General features: G+C 40.5%; 1 protein-coding gene across 7 annotated transcripts in view; it reads right to left on the bottom strand.

Moving 5' to 3' along the window:
* Window positions 1-11,022: 11,022 nt before the first annotated feature.
* The window catches only part of CTPS2 (CTP synthase 2), a 78,635-nt gene continuing 73,262 nt past the window's right edge, over window positions 11,023-16,395 (bottom strand). For 6 of the 7 annotated variants that reach the window (XM_065857524.2, XM_065857534.2, XM_065857542.2 and 3 more), the window contains 2 exons: window positions 14,330-14,440; window positions 11,023-12,627 (listed from right to left, as the gene is read on the bottom strand). In XM_065857524.2, coding sequence (XP_065713596.1) covers window positions 14,371-14,440 — 70 coding nt within the window. In that variant the 3' untranslated portion in view covers window positions 11,023-12,627; window positions 14,330-14,370. Of the gene's footprint in view, window positions 12,628-14,329; window positions 14,441-16,395 lie in introns of those variants that run through there. The other variant, XR_011740550.1, reaches the window with a different exon arrangement.

Below are 16,395 nucleotides of genomic sequence, written 5' to 3'. Positions count from 1 at the left end.
AGATTGTTAAACTGCTTCCCATTTGGTGCCTTAAGAAGTCCTTCTTTGCAGCTGTCTTGATGATGACTCTCTCTGTAGGATGGGTTTGCTGGCAACAAGACAAACCTGTGCTCTTCACCATCCCTGGAAGCCAGCAAACAAAATCAGCGCAAGTATTTGGATATTTAGGCAGCACACTCTCTCTAACGCTGAACCCTGTGAATGACTGGGAAGTTAAAATGCCGGAGCTCTCATAGCCTCACACCTACGGCATCATGAACTGTGTCACTTTGATAAGCTACTTTAGTGCTTCTGTGTCTCTCACAGCCGAAGCCAGCCTTGATCTAAAGACTCAGCAACTGCTTTGGTGACACTCGTGCCTAGATTTTCATAGCATGTGAAACTCTTTGAAATATCTGGTTTCATTTACATTGAAGTGGAGATTTGGCCTCATAAGGGGTGTATCACAGTGAGACTAGAGAAAGTCTAATGAAGTCCATGCTGGGATATTTCATTATCTTGCAGGCAATAAGGCCATCAAAACAAAGCCATTCATTATCTTTCCTATTAGGGAAGAAAACAAGTGATCTATATCATTTAGATTATCTCATTGTCCTCCCTAGTAAAAAATGATAGCAGCATAACGAACACTAAAGAAAGCTATATGTATATTATTCACTTATTTGTTTCCACAGTAAGAAAGCAGTGCCTTCAAAGTAAGAATAAGCTTGAGGGTTCAGCTGCATAAAAATTATCTATTTTACAGCTCATTGCACTGTTAAGTAACATTACAGTGTAATTTGGGCTTTGGCATATAGTTTTACATAGGGTAGACTGGCACTTGCAGATTTTTTATAATGTCCTATTCTCCCAAATAAGTTACATATAACCAAATTTAATATTTGGATTTTTAAATCTGCACTAAATGGAAATTACTATGAGCATACATGACAGCAGACAGCTTCTGGACTCCAATTCTGAAAACATAATTGTGATATATTAAACACTTCAGAATTGCTTGTCTCTGTTGTCTATCTTGTTAAAACAAATTATAAGGTCTTTATGGTAAGAGCTCTGTCACATCAAGATGCCATAAGGCTATGATGGTAATAAGAGATTTGGGATGTTAAAAAATACAATAATAATAATTTTTTTTCTGGTTTCGTAAGAAAAAGATACTTCTATAGCTGCACCATTTTCTCCTCATCTCTTCCTCAATCTGTCAGGAGCTTCCCACAACTTCTGTGAAATTTTCAATCAAGTGCAACAAAGAAACAGGGGTGTCAGAAATGTTAAGTTCCTCCAAGCTTTGTGGAAACAGGATAGAAATAACTAGGTAAAAGGGAGTTATTACTGTCAAAAGCACCAGGGAACTGGGCTAGTGCATCAGCTCAGTGCAGGCTGGGCCGACCTGTGCTGCTGCCAAGGCAAGTCATAGCCAGAGATGATCTGGTCTGGAGTCACAGGCAACTGCCGTGGGGCTTAACCCCTCACTTCTGGTGGTAACGAGAATGCTCTGGCATGGGCTTACGCAGGGCACACCTCACTCCAAAATATAATACACATCTTCCACAGCTGTCTAGAAAACTTGTTCTTACTGAAAGAAAAATTATATGTATGTAACTTTTAATCTTGCTTCATTCTTCCATATAAACATCTGATTAGATAACACTGTATTGTGCTAATAAGCCATACTAGCTTATAGGGACTTGCTTTTTCAGGTGACCCTCTAAAACGGCCTGGCTGTGTCCAAGGGAGTGCCTGTAGCCAACCATCAGATCCTGACGTGCAAAATGCATTGGGTCTGAGACAGATAGCTCTCAGCTTTCTAAGCTTAAAATGGAGGATACAGGGGGATCTTTACCATGGCAGAATCCCCAGGGGTTGTATATGGAAGACACTCAGCATAGGCACTGTATCTAATGATGATTACACTAGAAGTAGATCAAGACAACTTCAGAGTAGGTTTATCCAGTATTTGGATTCAACAAGGACAGGATTTTACATCTAGGAAACGCCTTTTCACAGTTTCCATGGCATTTTTATTTCAATTAAGCCAGAATGAGATTCTAGTCTCCTTGGCTGGAGGAAGTAATCTGAAGCCAAAATACATTGCTTAGAGGCAGCAACTGAAATCAGAGGGAAATTCTGACAAATGTGTCATTGTGATATTGCCCATCTCTAGATGACTAAAGAAAACAGCACCTAAAAGAGAAGCAGCATTTATTTTAGTTTCAGACTGGAATCTCCTACAAATAAATGGAAAAGAAAAAAAAAAACCAAACAAAACCACTGGTAGTAAAGATAGTCAGACTGTGCGATAGCAAGAATGTTCCAGGTTCCCCTTAATAAGGAATTTCCCTACAAATAATATTACTAGCATGAATAGTTTTCAAAACGATCACTTGTAGTAAGATTTTTATTTTTAATTTAGTAGAATAAATTAAAACTAGGAAGAAAATAGTGACATTTCATTTCATGAGAGAAGGAGAAAGTCTGGATTATGTTCTGGAATTGGATTCTTAATAAACAAACCCATTATTGAATAGCTATTTATTCGGGCAACTAAAATGGTTATCCTGTGGTAGCGCTTCAGTTCTGTATTATTAAATAGATAGAATAAACAGATAGAAGGTCATTCTCCAAAGCTGAACTTTCATTTTCAGATTCACCATAACGCACAAATCTTTAATTGTAGGTCAGCAGTAGAAGATCCTTTGTGGTAATTTAGCTTTAAAGCAATTAAGTTCTTAATGCCAATAAATTTTCCCTACCGTTTTCAGCTTAGCTGACAGGAGAGGGCCAAATGTTGCCTTTGGGCACATTGATGTAAGTTACACAGACAGATGAATGAACTTCATTTGGTATTCGAAGTTATAAATTCTGATTTGAATCCAGAATAGCTATATCTGGCTCTGAAGCTGTTATCTAAAATGTATCTAAGCTTAGGTCATTAAGTATGAAAATATAACCCTTTATCAATCTTTTTCATCTCACGAAATGCATACAGAGTACTTTTCATCCACAATGCTTTCCAAAGTACATTCATCTAGGTAAACTGAGGCACACACTAACAAACTTATTCACCTAAGGTCGTGCTGTGAGGAATAAAATCCCAACTCTCAGTCCTCACTTGTGCACTCTAGTAAGAAGGCGCTTTCTCCAGATCGTAAACTAGGTATGATATATATGATCATATATCTATCTGACAAACTACAATACAGGACAGAGATACTAAAGCTACATTTAAAAAAGATATCTCAGAAACTGCATAGTCATGGCGATAAGGAGCAGTACATAGAGTGATATTGGGAATGAATTACCAGCTTCACAGATACTTTGGTCAAAAAAGCAACATTGTCTTCGCTGTAGATTGCAGGTTTAAAGTAATAAAACTAAGAAGATATGGGGTCTGTCTGAGAAACACAGAATAAAGCATACTAGACATCCAGTTGCTGATTCATCAAAGAGGACTTCAAACTCTTTTTAGAGGGAATTACAGATAAAAGGCTCTGGGTAAGAGAAATTAGAAACAGCATATAAATAAGTCAGCCGTCAGGCTGAGCTGGTCAAAAATCTTCAATGAGGAGTAAGAGAGCAGAAAAAGAACAGCAAGAATATTTTACCAGAAGTAATGTTTATTTGCCCAAACACAAAGGCTTCTCCCTTTAAAATTCTCCTCAGGACTCTCACACAGTGGTGCTGAGAGCTGAGATATGTGAAGTGCATGACATGAGATAAAAGAAGAAGAAGATGGCATAACAGGCTACGTTACAATGTAATCTTTTGGGAAGTAAAGACCCTCTGAGTCAAATATTTGAAAACTCTATGGGGAAGAAGAGAAAGGAAAATAATGTTTTCTCTAATATTGGGATATTTTAATGTTCACAACAGGTAGCGCAGGAGACTATATAGAGTGTCCTTCTTTGTTGGGTTGTGAGTCAAAAGACAAGGAAGAGCACAGCAAGTCTCAGGATGAAAAAAGCACCATAGTGCTGGACTTCACGTCACTGGTGCAGTTCTGAAAATCCAACCCAGGCAACAGCAAAACCAACTCAGTTTTATTACCAGACAAAAATCCCAGGACTACTTTAACACACTTCTCAATTTAACAAGCAATCGTGTCTTCGTTCCCAGGGAACTCAGAGTTGCATTACCCCAAGGAAAAAGTAGATCATTACATGTATAATGTCATCCCTAATTCACTCATCTATGCCAGCAGCAAACCTCCCAATTCATGCCTCTCACGAGCCCTGATTCTCCTCTACTCACAATACTGTGGTGCTTTCTAACTTCACAGAGTGAGGAGATCTTTGTGTCTTCAATTTAGAAAGAAACAACTGTTGGTCAGACACCTTTCTTAAAGCTTATGGGAACCTGAAAGGAGATGCTCCCAAGAGTGGTATCCTTGTAAGCCTGTATACACAAGTCTGGCAATAATAATGATGTCGCCAGTAAGAGTACGCAGAAACAACTCTAAACTGGAAATCTGCTTTATGCTCAACTATAAACTAGCTCTGACCAATCTTTGTAAAATATGTCACATTATGCTTCCAAGACTGAACACGGGGAAAGTCAATTAGACAGCCACAAGCCTTAGAAGTTAATGTTTTGACTGTTCAAAATTTTGGATGCCTATTCAATTTCTCAAACCTCGAGACAACCAAGGCATATTATTAGGCAGGTATGTTAACAGGAGTTCAAGCTTTTCCAGGTAGTGCTGGCATTGGAACTATGCTGAGAACAGTTTTCTTTTATATTTACAAGCTTCCTTCCATCCCTTTTGGAATAAACTAAATTAAAATCCTGGGTAGGACGGATGAATGAGTAGCACGTCCAGCAGAGGAAAAGACAATGAGCATTCCCCAGTCTGAGGCTGGCAAAAGCAGAAGCAGAACTTGGCACAGTCTCTTATGAACCAGCAAGGATAATAACAAAGCAGAAATGCAGCAAGTTCCAGCCATTAAAGAGACAAAAAGAGGTGCTGTCACTTCTTCCTGCTGAATCTGCACCACCCCAGAGAGTAGGGTTCAAGAGCTATTTGGCAAAAAGGAGAAAGCAAGAGGGGCTCTTTAACCTATGATTTAGCAAATGGGGGTCCTGTGCACTGGCTCCTGTGCCAACTACCGTTTCTGTCTTTTGTTCAGTAACTATTTAAAATACATACACAGTCTAAAGACCTGTGCTCAGGTGCTCCCCCTGCCTCCCTCCCTCCCAAAAAACCTCCTGTTGCTTCACCTACAGAATCACATACTTGCTGTTTCTCCAACACAGGACTCATGCATTTTTTTGCAGGCTGCCCTAGCGTTGTTAGGAACATGGGCACTGAGAACTGGTTCGAACTTTGTTGAGTGGGCAACCCCCAAAGAAGAGGGGGCCTGACTGCCTTGGAAACTCAGGAGGAACTTGGCCACATCTTCTGCTTGCCAGGGGAGCACTCTAGAAAAGGGGTTACTATTTTTCAGGGGAAGGAGGCACGCCACGTGATAACACACAATAGCAGACGCTGATGCCACATCATCCACGGAGCTGGGTGCAGCGAGGGCATTCAGAGAACACTTACCTGAGCACCCACACTGGGGAGACACTGGTAGAGGATCATGGCTAGGCTTAGGCAAGAAGGGATTGCTAAATTCAAGGCCTTGACTAACATAGAGATGGTTTGAGGCCCACAGAAAGAATGAATGTTGCATTCTGGTGAAGCTTAGTCTACCCAGGGTTGAGTCTGCTGACCTAATCCTCCAAAACAAGGGAACCAGTTAAATGTAGCTGATTAGAAATGATGAGCCAATTGTAGTGACTAATCCCCATTTCAGCACCTACACATCAGGTGGAGGATCATCTGACCAAATACAGATATCTGAGCCATTTGGGCCAGGCTCTTCTTTAAGGTTCAGGACAAGAATAAAGCAATATCCGCAGGTGATTCATCTGATCTGCTATGGATGACTGCAAATCACCGGGTTTATTTTCTGTGGATTATAAAAGGTTCTGCAGTGAGTAGCTCACACGTAGGCATCGACATTTAGGTAAACCAATACTGTACAGGTGCTTAGATGAGCATGGTTGATATATTTTAATGCAAAGACTGTGGTGCTGCATTGTGCATTATGTCCCACCTCTCAAGTAGGACGCTTACCAAGCTCAAAGAAGGCCAGACCAGGCCATTCAGGGTGACTCAAGCACTGTGCTATCTGGTTTCTGGTCTCACATGGGAATACAGTCCCAGCAACTCAGAGCAGGAGGTCTGTGTGGAAGTTTGAGGAAGTTTAAAAAATTTAAAAAAAAAAAAATATGGCTGAAAGGAAGGTGAACACAACACTCATATAGAACAGGAGTCTTTTTCAGTGTTGCAGCCACTCTCAATGGTTTGAGAGCCTTCTACTGCCACACACTCATTAGATGAGCATTGGAGGCACCCACAGCAGTGTGCCTCCCCAGGTGTGTTCAGAACTGAATCACGCCAGCATTTGGAGTGGATCCTCAGTTTTATTTCTTCTGAAAGGAACTGAGGTGTTGTGCACAACAACTGCTGTGGAAAAACAGTCACAGATAATAAATGGAGAGGGTTTGCTTCAAAACTGCACTATTTCTCGAAATTTCTAATTTAGATTTAGACAATGAGGAACTTGTTACAAAGGCAGCAAAGGTGATATTCAAACTAAAAGACACCTGAGGTCATAGCTTTATTTCTCAGATTGACTCTGTGAAATCAGGAATTTATTGAAGCTGTTATTGGGTGAGATTATGTTCTGCAGAAGCTCAGAGCAGACTATCCTAACCCTTTAAATATATGGAGTTTTGGATTATGCTTTAATCCAAGACTTGAGTCAGTTCTTAGGTTATCCAAAGTATGCTACTGTTAACTTGACAGCTTCCAACTGTTGAGTTTCTTAAATTATTAATAGAGAGGCCATAGAGGTAGAAGAGATAGACTTGCCTTTCCAGGAGCATTCCTGAAACACAGAATGTTGCCTACACTTCAGGCAAAGCTGGTTTTCTAGGCTCTGCTCCAAATCTGTGAGAGCATGTTACCAGGAGTCCAATAAGGCAACCAATTCCCTCAACTGAACTAAGATGTTACGAGTAGAGAAAATATTTCATATAAAAACAAAGCATCAAAGTGTAAAGATTAAAGTACACAGTTTTTACAAGATGAAAGACAGTTTAGCAGACATTATTCTAGGAGCAAGTCAGCTAGGTCAGACCAGGATTAAGACCCTGCAATCCTTGAGGAATTTTAAAGAGTAATGAACCAAACAGTACTGAAGGTGACTCACTTGTATACAAATAACAAACAACAGATCTGGTCCACTTCTGAAATTGCTATTCAGAATGAACTTCCAAGTAAGGCAACACAGACATTTTCTTTGGATATTTAATAGGTCCTTATGTAAATATTCTAAGTCATTTTAGGGGAATTACCCAAATATGAACCTCCTACATAGTAGAAAACACATAGATTCTTGTCATGTCATTATTTTAGTTGAGTTCTTAATTCATTTCACCCTGATAGGACACGGTGGTTAGCGACTCAAATACAGTTGAATACCTGAAAAATCTAGATGGTGCTGAGAACATGATCTGAGACACTAAGTTCGTCACCATTAAAATATAAAGGCTGCTAATTTGGCAAATGAGTCAAATCTTTGAACAAAGCACTGACCATGTCAACAGTGAGGACAGGAAGAACTGGTAAGAAGAGGAGTTTGGAAGTTACCACAAAGCTAACAGCTACCAATTCCCTGTGCTAGCAGGGAAAAATGAAGCTCTGTGGGATGAAATGCTGAGGCACAGAAATATGTCACAACTCTCACGCAGATGCCCAAGTGAGGGAGCTTCCTCCTGCTTGTGCACAAGGATGAGGTATTACTCCCAGGTACAGAAAGGATTATAGTCTGTTTGCTTCCCTGTCATGTTGCAGTGAGTGAGTTTCCCCAGGATGCTGGAGGAGGCCACAAGGTCTCCTGAGGGTAATGTTATTCTGATTCCCTCCTTGATCCACCTGGCTTCCTTTCTCAGCAAATTTTAGACACCTCACGTATGCAAACAGCAAAGCTGGGGGAAATGAGCTTCAGCCAGTCCCATGTAGGTTTCCACAGTCCCTGCTCATTTCTGTGCTGGTCTGGCTTCGCTGCCAGCTGCAGCCAAGCTGACTCAGCTGTCCTGTATGCTGTAATTACACTCCTTACTGTCACCAAGACACACACAAAGTTCAGGGAGAACCTTTCATTTGCATTGCTATGGTAACTGTACCATTGCTCCCACAAGGAGGTTAGCTCAGGTTGGTAAGTCATTTGTTGCTCTTACACTTGATCCTCCCTTAACCTCCTTTACACCCTTTTGGGCAGCGGTCATTGACCCTTGTGGTCATTGCCAATCTGCCTTTTCTTTCCTGGAAACTTCCTTTATTTTAGGGCTGCAATCCCCGCTTACATTGGTTCTTGCAGAGAAATCAGCCTCTACTTCCAAGCTGTTGCTCAAAACCTCCAGTGTCTTCCTGGCAAGCTAGAGCTTAGATGCCTGCAGAGGAATTCAGGAGAATGACACCCGATTCCCACAAATCCCAGGTGGCAGGAAGCTTTTGGTATCACACTATAATCACCCTGTTCTAGTGTTCACCCACCTGCACCATAAAAGAAGTTGTCTCTTATCATTAGGTAGAACTTCTCATGTTTCAGTTCCTGCCCATTGCCTCTTCTGTCACTGGGTACCACTGAAAAGAGTATGGCTCAGTCTTCTTTATTTCGCATCTGGTATTTACAAACATTGGTAGGATCCCCCTTCAGTCACCTCTTCTCCAGACTAAACAATGCCAGCTATCTCAGGCTCCATCATATGATGGATGCTCCATGGTCCTTCACTGGATTCACTCCCATACGTTGATGCGAGTTTAGCTGTATGGAAGCAATTTCAGCCACTGCAGTTGGACTGAAAAGAGACTACTGTCCCTGCCCTAATTTACTATTGCGGATACAGCCCTTGAGCCTAAGCAACAGTCAACTGTTTCCATCCAACACAGGATGGAAAATACAGATTTCAGATCTTGCTGTGCTCTAAGCATATACTAAAGAGTTTTAACCTGTGGTACTGACCTAGACAGTTTAGTACATTTGATTACCCGTTACACAGTTCACACGTCCCAAGGAGCAATAACAGATCCAAGTCTATCAAGACATGATAACACAATGCCCTCAGAATAAACATATTGCTCTTTCTACATCACTTTTATTACATGCCCCATTTTGGAATGAAAAGACCAAACCAAACTGCTTTAATTCATCGTTATCCCTTACAAGAATCAAAATTCTATTATTCACACGCAAATAAAAAACATAAAAGCAATCTCGCTGTTAAAACTTGGTGTGTATTTCTGTATTAGCAGGCTGTCCTTCTTGTCCTGCCACAGCACTAATAAAATACTGCTATCTGCTGGACTGCTCTTTAGGTGGAAACATAAACATGTAAATGAATGCATTTCCACTGAAGGTCCTTACTGCAACAGGATGAAAGGTCTGAAATAATACCAAAGCACACTTCACAAACATTCTGCTTCAGAAGGGTAAGAGTCAATCTTCAAGTTTTGCCCTCTGTCCATGCTTAGGAATTATTTCTTCAGACTTTGGACTGTGTGTGCCAGGTGTAGCTATTTTGTATCATCCTCTCTCTTTAGTGAGAGAAGCCTAGCTGTAGGTTGCTTGTGACAATTATGCTTCATTTCACAGACTGGTTGAGGTTGGAAGAGACCTCTGTAGCTCATCTGATCCACTCTGCTCAAGCAGGGACACCTAGAGCTAGCTCTCCACCACCATGTCCAGACAGCTTTTGAACACCTCCAAGGATAGAGACTCCACAACCTTCCTGAGCAACCTGTGCAAGGGCTCAGTCACTGTCACAGTGCAAAAGTGTTTCCTGATGTTCAGAGGGAATCTCCTGTGTTTCCGTTCATGCCCATTGCCTTTGGTCCTGTTACTGGGCACCACTGGGAAGAGCCTGGGCCTGTCCTCTTTGCACCCTCCCTTCAGGTATTTATACACATGGATAAGATCTCCCCTCTCTTCCCTTCCCCCTGAGCCTTCTCTTCTCTAAGCTGAACAGCCTGAGCTCTGGCAGGCAGGTGTTCAGCCATCCCTAGGAAATCAGGGTTTCACCATGTGCAACAGTGACGTCGGAAGACAAATGCCATGACCCTGAACAAGCCCCCCCCCATCCCCCGCCTACTTCTCTGCTTGGCTTATTATTGCTGAGCACAATGCCATATGGTATGGAATATCCCTTAGGTCAGTTCGGGCCAGTTGTCCTGTCTTTGTCCTCTCCCAGCTTCTTGTGCACCCCCAGATCACTCACTGGTGGGTTGGTGTGAGAAGCAGAAAAGGCCTTGATGCTGTGTAAGAACTAAAACATCCCCGTGTTATCAACACTGTTTGCATTATAAATCCAAAACATAGCCCCATACTGGCTGATATGAAGAAAATTACCTCTATCCCAGCCAAAACCAGTACACTCTCAGCCTCCCCTCACAGGAGGGATGCTGCAGTCCTTTACTCATCTTAGTGGCCCTTCACTGGACTCCCTCTAGTGTTTGTCTTGTACTGGGCAGCCCAGAACTGGACCCAGTACTCCAGGTGTGGCCTCACCAGGACTGAACAGAGGGCAAGGACCCCCTCCCTCCACCTGCTGGCAACACTCCTAATGCAGCACAGGATTTGCCTCATTTGCCTTCTTCGATTTTGGAAATGGCACGTTGCTGCTTCTGTCAGCTCAAGTGACTGATGGATCACTCATGACAGTGACGTGCTTACCTCTAGGACACCACTTTGTGTAGCACAGTTGGCAGGAATAGAATTGGTAAGGGTGCTGGGAGGTGAAGGTGCTGTTTCTGGCTTTGCTCCAGGTTGTATGTCTTTTTGTCCCCTCATTTTTTTTTATAAATCACAGCATCTCACAGACAATACAACTGCAATGGGACTAAATGAAAAAGTTCCCTCCTTAACACCACAGTTTACAATTGGTACCGTGATTTTTAACACAGTAGCTAAAAGCTTCTGAATAACACAATTTAATATATTTGAAAATACATTTGCACATGGCATACAATCTTCAGAAATGCTTCGCTTTCACAAACCAGTGGCCAGTGCCTCTCATTGGGGAAGACATACAGTGACACCAATTCTGCCAATACCTGCTGTTTCTCAGGCACACATTTGCAAACCACTTCAGAAAAACACTGCCACAAGAACACATTTCGTATTTCATTACTATTAAAGTTTCATTTGGTGAAGAGATAAATTGACTGTGTAACCTGAGATTTTCTAAAGCAATGCAAAGCTCTCAAACTTACTGTTTTACAAAGCTGTAATAAGGGACATGGTGCTTTTTATTTTTGTACAGATGTCTACCTTTTGATGAATTAAAAAAGTCTCTTTACCCCAAACCAAAACGAAACATGAAACTCAAAATTCAGAAGTTTTCTTTATAGGAAAGGGTGTCCCTGGCATTTGGAGCCCATCAGTTACATTGCTGAGGTCCCGCTTCTATGACAGGTCTAATGATGCCACATTGCTAATGGGATCAAGCCTTAAACATGGTGCATCACCTCTTGCTTTCCCCTTCTGTCTCAGCGATTCCAGCTGCAGTCCTGGTTCTGAAGGGCTGCCCACAATTGTCATGCAGTGATTTGTCACTTGTGATTTCTAGATTAAAATAAGCTGTTCTATCCCATTGGGGAATGAGCGCCATGACCATGGAGTGGTCACTGGATGAGGGAAAACAAGGGTGAACCTTAGTTTACGTCTATACTCATTTATTGAAATTTAGTGTTGCACGGCTGGAGCATAGATAATGCTCCAGGTTTGTGACTGGTTCTTCCAAAACTTTCATACAAGTGCTCAAATTATATTTTAACAAATGAGTGTATTTACTTTCTCTCTTACAAAATACGAATACAAAACTGCCTTCTAATATCACTTCTGTAATTTTGTAGGTCAGAATTATGTTCGGTATTATCAGCCTTTCAGGAGAAATAGAGTAAATAAACTTGAACTTTTGTAAAGTTAAATCACTTACAAGAACAAAGTGAAAAGATGTGTAACCAACATCAATCGTTATAATCACAAAGAGCTGAAATACAGCAACAACTTCTCCTTTGTACATATTGAACAGTAAAAGAGTAAAAAAAAAAAAAACATATATATATATATATATACAACAAGCTTAAAATGGAAACAAACTTGAAAAATTTCTCTACCGCTCATGGATAAGACAACTTTCCCTTAATTTTTTTAGTGCATTCCCTCTCATTCAAAAGAACCAATGCATTGTATCTTCCTGTTCTAAGGCAAACTGAAAACAATCAAATCTTTCTTTAAATCAAGAACAGTCATGAACTAGTGAATTAGTACATATTCACCTGAGATCATTCTGAAACACAGGATAGGATCAATAATGATTAACAGCTAAGGTGCACAACCATTTTGCCATTTTTAAAGAGAAACAGCATTTATACAGAACAGTTTTTGCTACAGGACAGTAAAACTGCCATCTGTAAAGAGAATTTTTGGAAACAGTATAGGAGGAGGAGACTATGAGGACCATAAGCAGCTTGCTCTTCTATTTTCTCGCATTCAGTAGCGTCCTGTTCCCAACTCTCTGGAAGAAAAAAAAAAAAAAAAAATGCAGGTGAAAGGGAAGGGAAATAAGCAGGAAAAAAAAATTAATTATTAAAAATATTCCTTGTATTTCTTCCCTAACTCTGTTTATTTCATGCTTATGTCAGCTTATATCAAATCCATTGACTGACTGCAAAGAAGTCCTGAGGTAAATACTACAAGTAGATTCATTTCATCTAGGTCAAACAGCATAAAGCAAAACCACAAAGCTAAATATAGTCTACATCTGTACCCAACTGTGATTAACGGGTGGAATTAACTCTAAGATAAAGATAAAAATAAACAATCCAATGTTTCTATCCTTCTTTTATATCTGGAATTAGTTACTTAATCTTTTCTAGAGTAATTCTGTTGAACACAATTAGCATCCACTAGTGACATGTTCAAACAAAATCAGCTTCACTACTAATAACGACTTAAAAGCATCACAAAAGTACATTCATCCAAGCATCGAAAAAGTCACAACTGGAACGGTAAACAGGGAATTACCGTTCACAAGTAACATTGAGGAAAGCAAGATCAAAGCTAACGGGGCTGTCCTGTACCTTGTGTCAATCTCAAGAAACAGAGCCATAGTGATGTCTGGAGGTGGAAAAGAGACAGGCAAAAGTAAAAAGGAGCATTTCGCTTATTTTTTGGTCATTCTAGACTTGCATCAGTACTGTAGCTGCATGCACCAAGTCATGAAATCATTTAATATTCTGTTCTCCACTCTCATGACTTGGGGATGCATTATTATCTGTAACATGAGGTACATGAGAGGGGAAAAGAAAAACTGAAAAAGACAGAAGAAACCCGTGGTGCAGCTACAGACCAAACTCCAATTTCTAGCATCTCACAGCAGTATTTTAATCATGAGACCATCAGGCTGAAATGCAGCCTTAACCAACTCTTTGGCACAGCTGCTTAGTGACTACAACATGTGAGGGGAATAAAATGAGAGGGGAAAGTTGTGTCCTGCTTACAGAAGAGCTCAGAAGTACTGAAAAGCAAGAATGTACACTAGCATCAGGGTACCATACCAGCCACAACTCTGATGAATCTGTGTACGGAAAATTAAGGCTAAGATTCAAGGCCAGACCCTTGGGAGGTCAGGCGGCCCACAGGAAATATGATCTCCAAACTTAACGGAAACCTATGGCTACCGTGTTTATAGATGAAAAATAACCACCTCAACGTCACTTTGGCACAGCCTATAGTAAACAAAGCTACGATTTTATAAAAATTGGTTTTATATGTCATTTTGCAGATTAAATCTAAGTATTTATCTCAGTCTTTGTTGTATCAATGCATCAAATTCAATTGCAGGTGAATATCAGGGCAAAAAAAAAGTCACGTCAACATGGTGTACTCAAAGTCATCCAAACTTGCTAACTGAAGTAACAAAAAAAGAAAACTTAACTTTTAAATGTATTTTCATTGTACCTTCAAATACTAACACAATTTGATTTTGTACAGCATCCTACATACAAGCTGTACCCAAAACACTTTGCAGACTTTAATAACTCAATTGCAGAATTAAGCAGCAGAAGAGGAAAATAATTAAGTGCTGCAGGCAAGAAAGAAAACATAAGCTCTCAGACAGGATTTGAAACAAAACGGAGAATCAAGATAACTTTGTCTCCCGTTTTAAGTCTAGAAGAAAGGATGTCATAAAGCACTATCAAAATGATCCAGTTTACCTCAACAGCATCATCCACTTCTGTGACCTCATACAATCATTTCAGCTTGTTTCTGAGCTAGGAAACTCTTTCTCTGGAGAGCTGTCATCACTGAGGTCACTGTAGCTGTCACTGTTAAAAGCAATTACATAGTCAGAAGAATTTAAAACAAAAATTTTATTTCAGACCCTCCAACCCAGGTGACGCACAGGAAAAACACTTTCCTCAAATGCAACCCATTTCCAGAAAACTACTTTAAGCTCACACTCCACTTTGGTTTGGAGTCTGAGAACTGATGAGAAAAAAGATTCTACCATATAAACAGTATGTTCATTTTCTTTTTGCTTAAATCCTGTACATTCATTCTTTAGTTTGCTGGTGCTGTAGGCCTGCAACCATGATTAACAACAAGGAGAATAACAGGTATTCAGAGCAAGACTAAAACTAATTTCTCCTTTAAGATAAAGAAAATTATTGTTTTGACCAAGAAAAAGATAATTTTAACTTTATTTACTCAGAATGCTTTAGTTAATACTTAAATTACAATTCTTTCTCTTCCAGTCAGAACATAAATCATTTTCATTGCACCTGACAGTTTTTCCTGAAGTTTTATGCCCTTCTGCTGGTTCCTGAGAGAAGCAGATTGGTTTTCACAGAACAAACTGCCATGCAAGCGATCATTCTATAAGTGATCAGAACAAGAAGACAGTGAAGGACAGGAATCACCACAGCAACTGAGAGAAGGGAGTGCTCACAAACCACATTCTCAGTCACCTGTGATGTCTATCAGTCTCCAGGTTTATCTTAAGTGCACAAACTGCACTACTTCAGAAGAACCTCCAGCTCAACTCCCACCTACCATGATTCTCTTCTATGGTTTGTTTTCCAGGTACTTGAATTTCCCAAGATCAGAAGCCCAAAAATAGGAGGCCAGGGAACCAACAAGCACATTTGAGCAGCAATCATTCTGCTTAGTTCTGTGAGACTTCAGAGAGTAGGTTATGGTTAACACAGCACAGGTAGGAATCTTATTTGTGTGGATAGACCAGTGTCAGCCTTGGGTACCAGCTCTACCTCAGCCACTGCACACCTGTCTTGTCACATCTCACTCATCACATACACCTTCATCCTCCAGCCAACAGGACCTCAGCCACATCACACTCCCCACCTCTGGGCATGATCTCCTGCTGAGACATCAAGCACATGGCCAGCCCATGGCCCACCTAGACAGAGCCTTATCAGCTGAGCCGCAGTGACCGCCGGCTGTGCAATGTTTGAAGGGGAACGATGCAATCCCACAGCTGGCGATCTTTGATCTCAACTGCAGTGTGGAACAGAGAACAAACTGCATTCAGCTAAACTGGTGCTTGTTACTGAGCATTGCTTGGTAGACTGAATTTCACCTTCACTTCTTTGCAAAAAAAAAAAAAATCAAAGATTACATAAAAACACAGCCATTTTAACAATTTTAACAGAGTGGGAATGGCAGGAAGAGTGGCACCAACAGCCATCTCAATTAATTTCTGCCTCTATCTACCTGTTAGGAAAGCCACCCACAGTTACAGCAAACCACTGTACCAAATTCTGTACAAGACAGCATAGGTATCCCAACTGTTCTATGTTCCGACATTAAGACTTTGCCTACAGCATTCTGCTCTTTCTTCATATGATAGACATGTTGATATGGTTCCTATAAAGAGTGTATCATATCAGGCTAGTGAGAAATTGTCAATTTGATCATTTCACCAGCTGGCAAACAATTACACAGTTCAAGTGAGGAAAGTGTTGTTAACAGTATGATCAAGCATGCCAGATGCACACAGACAAAGACAACATCACCGACATTGTACTTACTTCTTTCTGAAAGTACCCACGGAAACATGGAATAAAAATTCAGTATTATTAAAACAGTTTTGCATTTTCACATCATAGCAAAATAGTAAAAAATGCCCAAGAACAGAGGGTAAACTGTGATTGCAGAGAGCTGCGTAATCTCATGATAGCTCTGGTTTAACTCCAAAGTCTTCAGAGAACATTTTTTTGTTATCTGCAGTCACAGCCCAAAAATATAGGTCAGAGTTCTATAT

The sequence above is a fragment of the Patagioenas fasciata genome, chromosome 1 (assembly GCF_037038585.1).
Source record: "Patagioenas fasciata isolate bPatFas1 chromosome 1, bPatFas1.hap1, whole genome shotgun sequence".
Lineage (NCBI taxonomy): Eukaryota > Metazoa > Chordata > Aves > Columbiformes > Columbidae > Patagioenas > Patagioenas fasciata.
This window is presented reverse-complemented; position numbering and strand designations above follow the sequence as displayed.